The 18190-nt window shown below is 34.3% G+C and overlaps 2 protein-coding genes across 2 annotated transcripts; both read left to right on the top strand.

Moving 5' to 3' along the window:
• Positions 1-853: 853 nt before the first annotated feature.
• On the top strand, positions 854-3144 carry LOC145038621 (uncharacterized). The gene is made up of 3 exons (XM_078986924.1): positions 854-1096; positions 1497-2477; positions 2854-3144. The coding sequence occupies exons 2-3, from the start codon at positions 1562-1564 to the stop codon at positions 2925-2927; spliced, it is 990 nt and encodes a 329-aa protein (XP_078843050.1). The 5' UTR covers positions 854-1096; positions 1497-1561; the 3' UTR covers positions 2928-3144.
• Positions 3145-9403: 6259 nt separating this feature from the next.
• LOC145038620 (15.4 kDa class V heat shock protein-like) lies at positions 9404-10179 on the top strand. Its single transcript, XM_078986923.1, has 2 exons — positions 9404-9716; positions 9826-10179. Exons 1-2 carry the CDS (start codon positions 9500-9502, stop codon positions 10098-10100), a joined length of 492 nt encoding a protein of 163 aa, XP_078843049.1. The 5' UTR covers positions 9404-9499; the 3' UTR covers positions 10101-10179.
• The last annotated feature ends 8011 nt before the right edge of the window (positions 10180-18190 follow it).

Here is an 18190-nt window from a genome sequence, read left to right as displayed (position 1 = left end):
TATATATATATATATATACACACACATCTAACACTATTCTCACTAATTAAAAATAACCATGGATTAGCCACAAGATGAGGTCTTATTAATTGTTTCCCTCCTCTAACATCTACATTAAAACAAGACATAATGATTAAGATTATTACTGATTCCGTGAAATGGGAAAATTTAAAGTATGTAACAACTAAGATAATTTATCAACTTAATTAGATATAATACATGATACATGCTAGATCATCAATTCATCACCTTCATATGTTGTCTGCATTGCTTTCTTCAACGAAAATCGTTTATGAATGTTTTGACGATATATGCTGTATTGTAGTGATTTTTCTGGCTCATCCTCAAATGTCTACCGTATATACAAAATTTCGTGCATCATGCGAATACCTAGTGAGCTCATTCATGATCTATTTATGTAACTGATCAGACGTAAGAGCAGTTTTGCGAAGAATAAACTTTGTGCACGAGAAAATATTAATAACCTTATAGGAAAATTTGTAATCTCTATTTCCCAATCATTTGTTCATGGGCACATTGGTTATTTTTGGATAAATGAAATATTAGTAGATATCTACTATCTACTGTTATGAGTGCGGATTTTATGGTTATTTCTAACCTCTAATTCCCTCTAACTATAACTTATAATAGAAGTTTATAACATATACAGTGAATATTAGTCTGCCTATGGTAACGTGAACATTTCGTTATTTGCGCAATCGATAACCATTCCTCGACTTCCTCATTCGATCAAAGAAACCTAATCGATATTCCTCACTGGGTCAATACCATTCCACATACATTATCGTTTTATTAAGAAACTTCAATTCTCTTTTCCTTGTTTTCCGCCCTAAATTCAGAGTTCGTTTGTTCAACCCATTAATTTCTCATCTACAAATTTATCTCATAAAAATGTCTATATCTGAATTAAAACGAAACAAATGGATCACGTTCATATTTTTACTAAAATGCCACTCTTATCTATATTTTCCTAATGAAAAACAATTCCACAGAAAAAGAAAAACTAAAAAAAAACAATCATTTCACCATCTGATTCCTTTGCATTGATCATTCGCCTCATCAGAAACTTTCTCAAGTAAGCTCTTCCAATCTATGCATGTGCTTATAGGTAATCCTATTGTTAAAATTTCATTTTATATTTTAAAAGAATTACAAAAAGATTCAATTTTCATATGGGATTGTTTTAATTAATTGATTTAGAATGCAAGGTTTAATTGTTAGATTGGTTTACGTAAAAGCCTTCTTTTGGATTTTAATTTTACGAAAAAATCATGTAAGCATTGATTTAAGGATCGAAATTTTTTAAATCATGATCGATTTATTTCTTGAGGAAGAAAGTTTCTTGATAATTCAATATTAAGACGAAAGGTAATCCACACCCATGATCTACAAATTCGAACAGCATACTTCGATGTGAATCATGCGTTGAATTGTGGTAATGATAATTTAGAATTCGAATTGTGGTTGTTTTGCAGGAAACGTTCGATAGAAGGAATCATTTTCAGTATATATCATTTAATTACATCAAGAGATTTGCAGAATGAATCAACAAAACATGTCAAAAACACCTTCTTCGAGTGCATCAGAACTCCCAGTAAAGCGCAAGCGTGGTCGTCCACGTAAGGATGAAAGCATGCCACGTAACGATAAGAGACAACCACAAACCTCCATGTCTCCGTCACAACCACCGCCAATTCCCGCCATGACACCCATGCAACCACCACCAACCCTAACAATGACGCCCACCGGCGACAACCATAACATGGTAGGACAGGTGGTTACAGGTGTGATCGATGGTATCTTTGATGCCGGATATCTTATTTCTGTTCGTGTAGGACCTAACAACACTCTCCTCCGGGGTCTTGTGTTTCAACAAGGGCATTTTTGTCCAATCACACCAGCCAACGACGTAACTCCACACCTCAAGATGTGTAGGAGAGAAAACTATCAAATACCCAACTCAAACCCGACTCAATTATGCACTCCTCAAGTCGCATGCACAAAACAACCACCACAACTAGGAATTCCCGTAACAATGCAAAATTACCAAACTACCCCCATGATGACTGGAGGAAGTAGTAATTCTGCTCTCCCACCTGAGAATTTGAGGATGGTGGAGCAAGATGAGCTTATGCAAGTTTTTGAGGTTTCTAAAATGGTGCAAGAACCCCCAAAGAAGGATGATTGTGGCCATGGGTTAAAAAATGATCATTTGGTATCTGATTCGGATCTAATGACTGAGAGTACTCTTCCTACAAACGACGTCGTGAAACATCCTAGTCTTCATGTTGGTGAACCTCTTGTACAAGATATCAATAATGAATCTGTAATCGATGAAGTAGATAGACAAAATCAAGAAGGAGAAAATCCAGAGCCTATAACTCATGTAGAAACCGGAATGGAAGAGCCCCCGACTTTTGAAAAAGTTATGCTCCAACAACAAAGTGAAAACCAAGGTATGCATGGGAGAGTTTTTGACTTTTGAGTGATCTTACTTGGCTTTTTGTAACAAACAAATCGTTAGTATGATCCTATTTGTTACCTAGGACTTACACGTAAAAAAAGTAAGTTTTTTCTTATCCTAAAAGGTGAAACAAGGTGAGAGAGAATCTTTCATGAATGACCTCATAACTTCACCATGCAAGAATTAGTGATATTGTGGACAAAGATTGAAAATTTAATTTGGATTTATATCTTTATAATGTGTTTAAAATTGTTTAGTCATGAAAAGGATAATGTTCCTTTTGGCGTTTTACAAAGTTGATTGTTGGTTTGAGACAAAATATCAAGCATGTTGTTTCTTATGGTGACATAATGGTATTTTTTTTACAGGTGAAGTGAGCAAGATTGATGTTAATCAAGATCCAAATCAATCAGTAGCAACGGATCTCTTCCAATCAAATTAGGAAAAACAACTACATGTAAAATGCACCGAATGCATCAACATTTATTTTAAGATTCTATGTTTTTTAAGTTCCACATGTCATTATTATGTGGGTACACTCTGCAAAGGAATTATGAGAAGATCAATTACACAAGGAAAATGTGAAAAAGAAAAAAGAGTAAAAGGTGGTTGTCATGAGCTTTTGTGTTCTTCGTAATGTTCCTATTATATGAATAAACGATGAGAAAATATGTGTTTTCTTTTGTGTTAGTAAATGAGAATTTTAGTATAAAACACAATTTCAGCTTTTGTTCATTTTTATGTTGGTTTAGGTTGTGATAGTTAGAATTCGGAATATATAGTATGATATAGCAACTGATACCGAAAGTGTGATGTCCATCATACTATAGCGAAAACGTGAATGTTTAAAATAAGAAGCAGAAAAAGGGGTGTCATGTTAACGAAGAAACAGTTTTCTAATCGTGAAAAATTAGAATTTCTTATTGATACAAATGTTGGGTTTTTGTAGGGTGCACTAACATTACATAAACACGTCAGAAAGAGTATACAAAGGAAACCAAAAACACTACAACCGGGATAACCCATGGAACTAAATGATAAACTTAAACACAAGCATAGAGAGATATTAAAACCGTATATTGAGTTGATATTCCAACCATAGTATGCATGATTGATAATCCATGTAAGCTATAAAGACGAAGCACACACTCTCTATCACTATACATACACGGGCAAGATTCAAAGTTATACAATTTGGTGCTTGATATATAGATGATACCCTTTCATAATGAACATGTATCGTAACACATGCATTTTGGGGTTAGAAAATTTGACTTTAAGATTTTTCTTTTATATAAACACAGTTTTGATTCAAAGTAAATAGTTACAATTAATTTAAAAATGTTTTTTGAAAATGTTAGAATATAAATTTCGGAGTTTTAAAGTTAGAAGTTGACTTTTGAAGGAATGAAGTTGTGGTTTGTAAATTGGACTCAATCTTAGTGGCTAGTGGTATACCTTATTTGTGAGAATATCTAGTATTTCGGGTCAAATTATAAAATAAAGAATTAATATATTAGAAAATTTTTATAATTGATTGTTGTTTATAGGGAAAATCACTTAAAAACCCAATAAAGTTTTCAAACCATTCAAAAAACCCCAATCATGTTTTATCTGTTCAAGAAAACCCAACGAACTTAACCTTTTGTCTAAAAAGTTCAACAAAGTTTCAAACCGTTCAGAAAATTTCAATTTTGTTTTGTTTAAGTTCGTTGGGTTTTTTTTGAACAGTCAAAACATGATTGGAGTTTTTTAAACGTTTTGGAAACTTCGTTGGTCTAACAAGTCATTTTTCCGATACGGTAATAAGTCACGTCATCTGTTTCTCTTATTTGACTTTCGAGAAAGTGTAACTTAGTTGGGTTTTTTAGATAAAATGTTAAGTTTGTTGGGTTTTTTTGAACAGACAAAACATGATTGGGGTTTTTTAAACAGTTTGAAAACTTTGTTGGACTTTTAAGTCATTTTCCCTTGTTTATACGATCAAAAATATATAAACCAAGTACATCTAAGTAGATATTTTAAGTCTAGTCGAATCTGTAAACCGTTTGTGGTCAAATTTTAAGTTATAATAGTTCAAGAAAAAACTACTAGTTGCAATTTTCACGTGATTGATTTAAACTAAAAATTAAGTAAAAGCTAGAAACATTTATGTCGTAAGAATTGCTAAACGAAATATCATCAATGAGAAAGCGAGGTACTTCGGACTGAATAGTTCGGACTCATACGTTTATCTTCCTTTAAATTCCAACTTACTTAGATTAGGAACAACCAATAGTTTAACAATATTGTGTCTTTTGATTAGATGTTATAATAATAAGCATTTAAGACTAAAAGTTTGGAAAGTATTTGGAGATTCAACTGATCATCTTAGTTCCCAAACTATTCGAACTCAAAATGATTAGTTAATTGATGACACATTATCTTAATTGCAATGCCAAACACAAAAATAAAACCTAATTCCGATTATTGCTAATGAATGATTACTTACGGAACAACCAAATAACTAAAATTGATTAAAACATAAGTAATAATCAAACCACATTCGTCTTAATATCTTATAACATCCCCAAAAATTATCCTAAATAGTTTAGACTTCCATATCAATTTAAAAGCACACAACTTTAATAAAAACAATATAATTCAAGAACATTCTTCAAAGGTTGAATGATGATGAACTTGATGATTCGTAGCTTCAAATTCAAAAATCGATTATCAGAAACATGTTTGGAGAAGGTTTTTAAAATGTTTGGAAATCTCCATAATGTAGCAAAGTCGCAGGAGAGAGGTATCAAATCGACACCAAACAAGCCTAGGTATTCTTGGTTGAAATCTATTGTTTTGGAACATTCAAAAAATGCAGCCAAATAAGCTTGGCATGCTAGGATGCTCCAAATATGGACTCAAACCTAACAGAAAATTGAGCTAATTTTGATGATGAAAATTGCAGAATGAGTTGAAACACAAAACACCAAACACTACAAGGAAACGGACATATGCAGACGATACTTATCCCGACGACAAATGTCGTTGCTAAAAGTAACCCTATGCCGACGACTTGTCGTCGCCATAGGTTTTGCGAACTTTGACTTATTTAATTTGACTAGGACCCTTATGTCAACGACAAGTCGTCGGCAAAACTCATGTGGAAACAATGAAAATAATGGCGGTATTCTTAAATTCAATACCGACGACTTGTTATCAGTATAGGTACAAAAAAATATAGTTTCCATTTATTATTAATCCATGTGTTAGAAAAATAAAACGACGTAGTTTTGCGTATTCTATACCAACGACATGTTGTCGGCATGACACGTGGCGATCCGCATCACAAGGCTGTCTAGATGACTTGTCGTCGCCATAGGGTTTTAATTTATTTTTTTTCCAGCAAAATATTGAAACGCCAACGTTTATTTACCCCTATACCGATGACTTGTCGTCGGCATAAGGGTTTACCCTAAAGAATGGCCGCAACTTTCTTTCATTGCACAACGACTCAACATTTGTTTTCTCTCCAGCGAAAATTTGATTCCATTGATATTACCCGACGATTAGCCCAATGTAATGCTTTTCTACTTCTATTTTGGTGAATATTGATGTATGGTAATGATTTTTACCCTTAATTTGGGGTTTTTTTTTTGTGTGTTTAAAGGTTTTCACCGGTGATGAAGCACCACCGTCGGTTCCGCCACCAAAAACTTCCCACTGAGTTGTTCACCGGTGCTCATTGTTCCAGCCACTCACCATCGATCTTCACTAGAGGTAAGTATACAATATATTTTATATGTATTGAATTTTACACTTATTAATTTTTTTTACTAATCAAATATGTTTTTCTTTTTGCAGACTTATTTTGATATTAATAGGTATCGGGCACAAACTTGTGGGAACTCCTTCGAGCGGGTATCCAAGCAGATATGTAAAGAGCTTATCGAGAGCGCAAGTATCAGATAAAAAAACATTTTGAAAGAGTCGGTGGATATCATAATGTGGAAAGGACAAGAAGACATCTACCGGATGATTGGACCGCCCACGCTTGGAACGATATGATTGATTTGTTGTTTTTGACCGAGGAATATAGACGCACGTCAGAAAAAAAAAAAAAAGTTAATAGGTTGAAACTTCTACACACAAGTGCTCACGGATGTAGACCCTATGCTCAACGACGTTATTTAGAGATAATAAAATACATTAGTTTCATTTAAAATTGTTATTAACATTTGTACAAATATATTTATTGTTTTTTTCACTTATTATAGGAATAAATGGGAATCAAGCCGCAGCATATTGAGGGTTGGAGACAAATGCGCTACAAAGAAGGTTCGGGTTGGTGTACAAGTCGAGCAGAAGAAGAATGGGTAAGTGATAAAGGAAATGAATATAATGTTTAAATATATTATTATTAATTATAGTTTCTTGTTTAAGGAATATTATTATTTTTTGAATGTTTAAGTTTAGTTGTTTGTTTTAATTTACGTATGTTAATTGTTTTCTTTATTTTAGGAGAAAAATCAAAATGAATATGAGAAAATGTAAAACGAGGTTGGGGAAGGAGGAGAAGTAAACGAGGAAGAATGTTTAGAACGTGTTCTTGGGACGAGACATGGACATGCTCCCGGGGTGGGTAGGAGACCAACCGCCAACTTCGGTTTAATTCCAAATGAACGACATTCCACTTCCAAATCGTCTCAATCTCAACCTCAATCTTAATCTCAATTCGATGCACAACAAATGCAAGAATGTTTGCAATAATATAATGCATCATTGACGGCTTGTATTCCGAACTTCCAACCACCATCATTTCCTAACTTTCTATTCAACTATAACACACAAGCAAGTGCCTCTCAACAATTTACCGAAAGGATGGAAGAAGAAGAAGAAGAAGAAGAAGAAGAAGAAGAAGAAGAAGAAGAAGACGATTATGATAATGATGGTTGATGTTTTTTTAGTATTATGAACAGTGTTAGTTAACTACTTATTGTAATATTAAACTTGAATTTGATGTTTTGAATTTAAATAATGGTACCTAGTTAATGTATTTCAATTGATATATGCTGCAATGTTTTTTGGATTTGTTAAAAATACAGGAATGGCAATGTACAAAACCTGTAAAGCTAAAAAAAAAAACAACTAGTAGCTATCCCGACGACAAGTCATCGCTATAGGTTCATAACCATTAACTGATAAAACCCTATAGCAACAACATGGCGTCGTAATAGCTTCAACCTGTCGCGACGATTGGTCGTGGCTATAGCTGTCCCGACGACAAGTCGTCGCCAAAGGGTTTTAATAAAACTTTATTTTTTCCCCCGAAAATATCGTTGACAAAATCTGTACCGACGACATGTTGTCGTAATAGAGCACGCTATACCGACGATATTTATGCCGACGACTCTTTCCCGACGACTTGTCGTCGCCATATCCTATGCCGACGACTTGTCGTCTGGATAAGGTCTGAATTTGTCGTCTCCACAGGATCCGATTGTTATAGTGAAAGTTGTACATTTGTCATGTTTCCGAAATCTTTTTGAATCATATCAACCAAAGCATCAAAGTTTATTATACGATTAAAACATTGAAATGTGATCAATTTGGTCATCAACATCTTTTCTTCAATTCTTTGTGCTCTTCGTCGTCACATATGCTTGTTAGCCCACCAAAGTTGCAAACATTCATTTAACTTATTTTAAGCATTTTCTTATATTCCGAGTATGGCCCGATCTGTTTAGTTTGCAAAATTTAGGATTATGGGACTAGTTTTGTCAAATAATGAAATATTAGATTTTAAACCCCCGAATCCTTTTCTTTTCTTCATTGGAACGAACTTCAAGTTTGGATATTGAAATTTGAAGTGGATTTCAAATTTGAAGAGCAATTTTTTTTTTTTTTTTTAATAGCAAATCTACTCTACTCCTAAATTACTCCTATTTCCACCTATGTCCTCAATGAAACTTGAACCCTCAAAATAACAAGGTCAAGCCCTTCAAGTAGTTATTATTTTCATTTAAATGTTTGGGTGTAGAATTCATGTTTACTTCAATGGTGAATCACTCCCTTGGTCCATTTTGTTGATGAAAATATATGATTCTATGAGTTTAGTAACAGATGTTATAGTTCTGTTATCAATCTATAAAAGATTATCCATCTATTTAGTCAATTTGGTATCTAAGACCTATTCATATTTAGCTAATTGGTCTAACTGGATTAATACCCAAATTATTAATCCCTCGTCCAATTAGAATTTTCCCATTAAGTAAGTAGTGTTTGGCTCGTTTTTTGTTAATAGCCCCAATAAATGAGCACTTAACCCATTTTTTATGGATTCAAATAATTTAATTAGTACAAATCTAAGTCCAATAGAACCTGTCATGTATGAATCATGTATAAATGGGTTTGGAATGAGAATGGATATTTCCATTTAAAGAATTTATTTATCCTTTATGTGTATATTTTACTGATTTGTACGACAACTCTAATAATATTTTATTTTATGTGGATGAACACATTCCGATTGAAATTAACTTAACTGGCACTATTTGACCCACGTTTTATTGACTTTATTTACTTATTACTTTCTCTAAATAATTTTACTTACTCTTCAAGGATTAATTTTTGTGATACTTTTCCCAATAAAGAACTCTATCAACATTATCCTTGTACATTTATAAAAGTTGAAAGGATTATGGGTAGAATCGACCGAAAAATTAGAGTTCAAAACCATTTAACACATTCAATTGGTCAATGGTGAGAACCATGTTTTTATTTTAACGGTAATTTACTATATAATATCAACCATTTTAATTAAAAGAAAAGAAATGGATCCTTTTTGGTAGACACAATGACAATTCCAAGTTAAATTGAAATGAAATTCCTATTTTACAAACCAATTTTTGAATGGATGGGGTTGTTTTATTTCCTTTTACAACAGTTAGGATCCAATCAATTTTCAACCAACATTCAACTTTGGTCTATAATTACTCAAACCGATCAATTCTCCCCTCCTTGTATTCCTTGATGCTGATTTTGATTCTGATTTGGTTTCAGATTCTATCCATATTTTCCTTCAAATCCGAGAAGAAGGAAATGCAATTCTCAACATTTCAACCCTCTCTGCAATCTTTCTTCACCTCCCCTCTCCTCTTCCCATACCCATTCATCCCTGAAAACTACGTTCGATGGGATCGTTGGGACGAAACCCCGGAATCCCACATCTACTCCGCCGATATCCCTGGTATGGTGTCCATTTTGTTCATTCATCTTCACGTTTTAACAAAACGAGAACAGGGTTTTCTGGTTGATTTATTATATACCTGATCGATGTTGATCTTTGGGTGTTTTAGGTGTAAGAAAAGAAGACATACGTGTGGAAATCGAGGATTCGAAGTACCTCATCATTCGAACGGAATCAGCAGATGATATGATGATAATGGCCGGACGTCGGAGTTTCTTGAAGAAATTCAGGCTCCCGGAAACAATCGACGTGAATGGGATTTCTGCTGGCTATGAGAATGGTGTGTTGACGATTACTGTTCCAAGATCATTTGTTCGAAGGGAATTTTATATTGAACCTGGTGATCTCCATGAACAGGTGGAAGTTCTTGCTAGGGCTGCGTAAATCCTGAATTCATATGTGTGGAAATGTATTGGATTTGAACTGTATTGATTGAACATCGTTTTTGGATTCAGGAGTTTTAGGTTGTGTTCTTGCAAATAGGTCAGGATTTCAAGATTTTGTTGATGATTATACAAAAATCATGTTTCTATGCTCAAGGGTTTTTGATGGATTGGATAAGTTGATACATATATAGGAACAAATTTTAAAAAATAAAACATAAGACATTTCAAGATTTAAATCTATAGCGTTTGAGTGCCTTTGATCGACAAAATAATCATTAGGGTGGACATATCAGAGCAACATCTACTTGGTTTTTCAGTTTTTATACTTTTTTTTTTTTTTTTTTTTTTTTTTTTTTTAATTTCGTTTTATTAATAGTTTTAGTACCTTTTGTTTTTGTTTTTATATATAAGAAATCTCAGAAAAAGTCTAAAATATTTTGGATTACTTTATGCAAAAGTTAAAAAAAAATGTTAACAAAAACTCCTGATTACCGATTACCGGATAAAAAAAATTCAAATCAACTTTTTTTTTATTTGTAAACTATATTTTACTTGGTTATCTCAAAAAAAATCCAATTATTTGGCTCGGTTTATGAAAAAACCCTAAATTTTGTTTATTTCAACTCTTTTACCCTTTAATTAAAAAACTAAATTTTTTTTGTTGAAATTACGAATAAAACAAATGATTAAAGATCTCTATAACCAATTATTTGCCATAACACAATGACGTGAGCATCATTTTGAATTCAAAATCATCCATATAATCCATTTATCATACAAATTTATGTTACAAGTATTATAATATATTCAAATTATGTATTGAACACATTATTACAATCTACCTAAAAGTAGGTTAAAGAAAAATCAACTGTTATATTCATATAAGAAACTATTAACCGATGACAAACCAATCAATATAATAGTAGATTATATGAGGTTATATGGATTATATAGAAGAATATGAGTTTTATCCTTAAATCATAAGCATATATGAACAATCCTTCCATGAATTTGACCATTCTCAAGCTACTTTTCAACCTCTCATACTTCCCCATTTATTTCTTGACAAGATCTTGCAAATTTGACAAAAACCCGAACGTTAAAGCACCCATTTTTCAAACCTTTTAATGCCTTCCGGGGAGAATAGTTACATATAATAGTAATTTATTTTTATATAAACGTAAAAGATTAATTATTGTTTATATAAATTTAAATCATTATTTATTTGTTTTACAAACATATGTCTATTTAAAACTGATATTTACAACTGTTGAAGCTCTATTTACATAACTGATATTGTAGTTATGCATTGGTCAAAATCTGGTTATAAGCATATACAAAGGTTGTGTTGTCAAAATTTGGTTAAAAGTATTACGGTGGTTATGCTGTTAAAATCTAGTTATAAACATTACTGTGGTTATGCTATCAAAATTTGGTTATAAACCTTATACAATATTTATATTTTGTCAAACTTTTGCCAAGTGACTTTGATACTAAAGTTAAGGCACACAAACTTTTAGATATGTTCACTCAATGGTTTAAATGAGATATATCGTCACCTAAGTGTAATGCTTAACAAAGACCCATGACCTATAATCGTTAAATCTTACGTGAGCAAGAAAGTTATGTATGGATCTATACGACTTAACCCCACCTACGGTTAGCTACAACCTCGATAAACAAGTCACGAGTGATAACTTTCTAAACATCATGACGTCCGATGAAGCGTCAAGAAGGGCAACAACTAGTCGACAACTCGGTTATAAGGACTCATTGTCATGATGAGAACATACTAAAAGTATTTATATAAGTTGAAATAGTACTTATATATACAACGTAACACATACTTTTTTGATTAAAAGTACAACTATATATAAGCTAAAATAGTACTTTTATATATATATATATATATATATATATATATATATATATATATATATATATATATATATATATATATAACACTTGTGGTGTTAGCTTCTAAGAGATCTTCAAAGGGAATTTCTAGTTGTTTGCTATAACAATTAAAATGTATGTAATTCTAAAACCCTCTAATCATAATTTCGAAAATAGCCTAGGGTTTTGAGGTTTATTTTTGATGTTCTTAGTTATAGGGTCAATAGAGAAAACATAGATCCTATTTAGGTTGCACGCAAACTTAAGGGTTTTATTTTTGTTTGTTTACCTAAATCCTATCAATGGTATCAAAGTGTTTTGTTTGTTTTCTGTTGAATAGCTATAATAGAAGAATATATCAATTGGGGTTTATTGATATTAAACCCTAAGAGACCATAATTTCGACAAGGGGTAGGGTTAAGAACCCTAGCCTTCACCCCTTGGATTTTGAAATTTAGGGCTAGGGTTTTGAAACCTTAGCCTTCGTCCCTAAGTAATTTTAAAAAGGTATGCTTATAGGCTTTCCATATTTTGATAATTGTTAGTTTAATTTGATTAAAATGGATAATTATAAAATTGGATAAATCATATACCCTAAATTTTGAAAATTGAAGGGTAAGGATTAGGATTAAATTATTTGATTAATTTAATTAGATAATCCTTAATTTATTTAATTGTAATAATTAAATCATTATTAATTTATTTTAAATTTAATTAATTGAATATTAATTTCGAAATTTAAAATATAAAACCTAGTATTTTTGAAAAGTTTAAAATACACCTTATACTATATGTAAAATTAAAAGTTTAATTATTACTATATGTATAAGGCTAAGTCAGTCAAATCGCTAATACACCTCATTCACGAAGCTAATCTATAAGGAGAGTGGGGGTATAAGGAAACTACCTATAAAATGATAGTTGAATGAGTGTCCACTATCACCCACCGCTAACTTAATTATTGGAGGGTTGTTGGCCGAACTGATTTGATAGGACAATCAATCCTCATTAAAAATATAATGTTATTAAAAAGTACTAGAATCTTTTTCCTATAAATCCGAAATTTAGTTACTTTAGGAAAAATGTGAATTTGTATGCTAACCCATGAAATTGCACATTACACTTTATAAGTCGTTAGCGGAGCGTGTGTGATTAACCAGCACATTGATGGGGAATAATAAAAAGTTGTAATGGGTATCTCATATATTATCGTTGTTGATGAAGCGTGTGTGGTTTACCAGCACATCAATTAGGATGATAAATGACAATGAGGTTACCAACAACATTTTCATGGTTATTCACATATTTTCGTGATCCTCGGTATCCCAGTCACAAATAGAAGAGCATAATATAGGATTAATCATGCCTTTGTATAGTTTCAATGAATCTCAAAAGACCTAGGAATTTCATTTAACTTAATTTTTTTTAAATTTCGTTTTATTGGTGGAATTGGTAGATCTTCATTTACCTACCTTTAAAAAATTTACAATCAGATTATGATATCCCTTTTTCTAAATCGTCAATTATATAGTTCGATCCTAGTCTTAATATTTTCTCTTGGGTGTCTATATTAAGGATTATTCTTATCTAACTAGAACCACCTTTTTTTAGATTTCTACCCAAATAATGTTTTTGGTTCCTCCTCCTCCTCCCATAACTTTTCGTTGTTGTCTATTTACTCAAAGGTGACATTGGATGGCACCAATTACAACGACTGGATGCGCAACATCAAAATGGCCCTTCATTTTTAGGACAAGGAATATGTCATTGAGAAAGAGATAATTAAGATTGATGAAGAGAATGCTACTCCTGAAAAATTTGCCGCCTACAAAAGGCACTACGATGATCCAACAAAAGTTGCTTGCATCATGGTAGCTGTAACATCCCAAAAATATAGACAAAAAATTTATATTTTTAATTTAATAAATTTTTTATCTAAACATCATATTAAACCATGGTGAATTAAATTGTATCAACTAGATAATAAATCATTAGAGTAATCATAAAAATGCACTACAAGGAGGTGTGTGCGCTGTAATCATCCCGAGCACTTCCCCTTCGAACTAGAAGTACCTGAAACATAAAGTGAAAACGATAAGCACAAAGCTTAGTGAGTTCCCCCAAATTCCACATACCATACATATCAAATATATAATAGGCCCAACCCATCAGCAGGCCCTGCCCGACATCGGGCCCCGGTCGATAAACAAATATGTTAGTCACTAGGCCCCACCCAGTAAACATGCAAACACATAAACACATGCAAAGATCACATAACTAAATGCAAATAACAAAGATAAATAGCATACATTAAAATCATCAGGCCCCGCACGGTACACATGAAACACATAACACATGCAGGAATCATGCAAACAACTAGGATACTAATCATAACAAACCATGGGTCGGCATTGGTGCCTTTGACATGCTAAACATAGTGAGGAAACTCACCTCTAGCTGCTGAATCACTCAAATGAATCTTTGCTTGCTGGTCCAGAAAATCCCTACGCTATTATTATAAGAATAACGTCCAATTAATAATTAGGATTTTGACACATACCAAGGATCCAAACTACTTAACCCATAACCAGAGTAACATACCATTTTACCCTTTATCTAACTTGGCCCCGAAGCCAAGGCCCCACTCAACTACTCAAAATGCCTAAATCCTAAATGGTACCCCAAAGCCCAATATATGGCCCAATCTTCTAAATTAATTCCAAAACACATCATGGGTTAAATCCAAAGAAGCCCAACATGCTAGCCCTAAGACAAAAAAAGAAGCCTAATGGCCTAACCAAGCCCAAATTCCAAATCCAAACTATGGCCCAATAACAAATATTACTAAGCCTAAAGCCCTCCTACAGACTACACAGGTCGTACTCAGCTCGTATGCTTAGTGTATACCTTTCGGGGCCGGTACACACAATGTATCAGCTGGTGTAACATCCCAAATTTCGAGTCCAAAAATTTTGTTTTAGTTAAGTAATTTATAAAATTGACTACTGAAAAACATTGTCGATATCATATCAAACCATAAACCATCAAAACATGTCTCAAAATCAAAACATCGAATAGTAATAAAAACCAGAGTACAATCCCATGAATCACAAAAATTCGGAAATCTGTTGTGCGTGTGATGTGCAGCTACCGCACCGGATCCTTCCCATTCGATGAAGAGGTACCTGAAACAAGACTAAAAACTGTAAGAACGAAGCTTAGTGAGTTCCCCCATAATACCATATAATATACAAAACACATACTGCCAAACATATTTGGGTGCCCGGCCTACCCTGTCATGCATATCTGGTTGCCCGACCTACCCTGCAAGGCATATCTGGGTGCCCAACCTACCCTTCGGTGTATCTCAACCGATTATGGGGACTATTTCACCCCTACCACTACCACATAATCACATAACAAAAACATAAACATGTTGTCTAGCATAGCTGGATACTAGGCTACCCTTTTGGCCCTATCGACCGGTAGCCAGGGACTATTCCCCTTTACTACTACTATCACATAATATCATATCATGCTAGCCCATAAAACATAACAAGTAGTGACATACAAAATAATTATCACACATACATGTATCTATTACGAACTCCTACCAATGGGCCGGCATTGTGGCCTTAGACCCACTTCTAATGGAAGGTAACTCACCTCGATGTCGTGAAGTATCCGCACAGTCCTCGGCATGGGTATCAACTCATCTCAACTCCTCAATCCCTACACAACGATATTTCTCGATTACTATTGCATACTCATAACCCTTAGAGGGGTCAACCCAAATCCAAGTCAAAGTCAAGGTCAAAGTCAATGTCAAAGTCAATCTCCAATTGGCCCGACTCGTTAAGTTGTCCCACCAACTCGTCAAGTCCCTATTCCCCTATATGCCCCAACCCGACTCTACTCGTCGAGTCTAGCAAGAACTCGACGAGTTCTCCTTCAATCATAACATTGGGACAATCTTCAACTGACTTGCCGAGTTCTTCCTTGAACTCGTTGAGTTCATCTTTCTCATATGAGCTTGTCTAGTCTGTGACTCGCAGAGTTGTATGAACAAATCGTCGAGTCCGTCTTCATGGGTTGGGAGATTGCCTTGGACTCGCTGAGTCTGTTCATACACTCGCCGAGTCCTATGATTTCCAAGTCCAAAACTAACTCGTAGCAGGATGAGTATTCCTTCTACCCAACCAAAACCATTTCCAGAAGACGATTTTAGGGAAAATGTGTCCCGAATCGCTGAGACCCTCTTTGTCCAATACTATACAGTCAGTTATAATGAGTCTTAATGCATCAAAACTATAGATTTGGCATCCTAGAGTCCCTTTTTCATGTAAAGCTAAAAACTTGATGTCCATACATGCGTCTTTAAGCTCAAAAGACCCAAAAATGGGGTCTATAAGGTGCATGGGGCTCTCATGGCCATAAAGTTGGCACCTTTATTCCATGAGGACCCTTCAAGGGCCAAGATCTGTAGCCTTTACCCTTCATTACGCTCTTGAACCATGTCCCAAAGATGTCAAGTTCCAAAGATGTCAAGTTCCAAAGATGTCCCAAAGATGTCAAGTTCCAAGCCCTAAAGTGGGTCTATCAAATGGAAAAAAAGGTTGGAGCTTTTTACCTTATATGAACTGGAGATGGACCACAACCTCTGGATCCACTAGCCTCAACTCGATGTCTCAAGCTCCTTCCTTCTTCTCAAGCTTCACAACCATCAAATGCACAAAAAAATGGCTTAATAATACTGAAACACAGCTAGGGTTTTGATTTAGAGCCTTCTAGAAGTAAGCGGGACGATGGAGGCTGGTTGGGGAGAAGGTAAGTTGTTTAAATAGGGTGCAAACCCTAAATATTAGGGTTTTGTCCAGACAGTTCCTACTCATCGATTCGGTCTTTCGACTCGTCGAGTAGGTCACTAAACCCCCGTGTCCAAATTCCATTCTACTCGACGAGTTGGGCCCCCAACTTGCCGAGTCCCAGGCCAAAATGTGATAATTACTTGAATCAAAAGACGTACCAGGAACCGGGTGCTACAGCTGGGTACGCCCAACATACTCTCTAGGTGCCAAATTATTCCATTAAGCACTTAGTCGATTGAGACTTCAAGCCAAACTCTTAGATTTGGTCCTTTTGGGTGACTTTTCATGTAAAGTTGGAAACTTTACACCTATGCATGGCTTAATGGGACTAAAGGCAAAAAAAGAGCTTAATAAGGGTCTTATTACTTTGTATGAACCATAAACATCCATAAAGTTGCAATTTATGAATATAAAGACTAAAAGGAGCTTAGATCTTTCATGCATCGCTCCTGGAGTGGATCAAAAGCTCATCTTTCATTCAAAAGACTCTAAAATGCATAAGAAACTCCGTAAATAGATCTAACACCAAAGACTATCAAGGTGAGAGCTTTATACCTCAAATGGCCTGATATGAAGATGATGAAGCTGGATCAACAAGCCCAAGCTACTCCCAAGCAAGCACCAAAATATCCTCTTCTTGTTCTTCTTTCACTAAAACACCACCAAAATCTCACTAATAAGCTCAAAATCACACCAAATGCTCTAGGTTTTCATTTCTAGAGGAAAGGGGGTTGGAGGCTAGTCATAAGTGTAAAATAGGTGATAATGTTTAAATAGGGTACAAACCCTAAAAATTAGGGTTTGTACACCCCCGTGTACGTAGGCAAGACCCGCAATCATGAATGGGATAGTACGTCTCGCGTACTAGCCAGGGACCAAAACGTTAATAATTTTGCGTTAAGGGCTAAAAGAGAAACTTACCAATCTTGAATGTTACAGTAGCCACCATGACTCCTGAGTTACAGAGATTCTATGAAGACGACGGGTCGTATGCGATGAACAAGGACCTTGTGGAAAATTTCCACAAGCGAGTTTGTCAAGAAAAGTACGAGGTAGTCAAAGCCCTCACGGCTAGCAAGCTCAAGGAGGGAGGCTCCATATGTACCCACGTGTAAAGGTTTCAACAATACGTAGAGCGCGTTGTTAGGCTAAACATGCACTTTGATGAGGAGCTGGATATTGACATAGTCCTTAACTCCTTACCAAGTTATTATGATCAATTCATCCTGACTTATCATTTGAACAACAAAAAGATCACGTTGGCTCAATTACACAACCTTATGCAGATAGCTAAAGCATGTATGAAGGGAAAAGGTATTGCCTC

The sequence above is a fragment of the Lactuca saligna genome, chromosome 4 (genome assembly GCF_052625555.1).
Source record: "Lactuca saligna cultivar CGN05327 chromosome 4, ASM5262555v1, whole genome shotgun sequence".
Lineage (NCBI taxonomy): Eukaryota > Viridiplantae > Streptophyta > Magnoliopsida > Asterales > Asteraceae > Lactuca > Lactuca saligna.
The sequence above is the reverse complement of the archived record's forward strand: the minus strand, read 5'-3'. Positions and strand labels throughout refer to the sequence as shown.

Coding starts and splice junctions, on each gene's coding strand:
- LOC145038621 (XM_078986924.1), top strand. CDS start 1,562: ATGAATCAACAAAACATGTCAAAAACACCTTCTTCGAGTGCATCAGAA. Junction 2,478..2,853: donor ACAACAAAGTGAAAACCAAG/GTATGCATGGGA, acceptor TTTTTTTTACAG/GTGAAGTGAGCAAGATTGAT.
- LOC145038620 (XM_078986923.1), top strand. CDS start 9,500: ATGCTGATTTTGATTCTGATTTGGTTTCAGATTCTATCCATATTTTCC. Junction 9,717..9,825: donor CTACTCCGCCGATATCCCTG/GTATGGTGTCCA, acceptor TGGGTGTTTTAG/GTGTAAGAAAAGAAGACATA.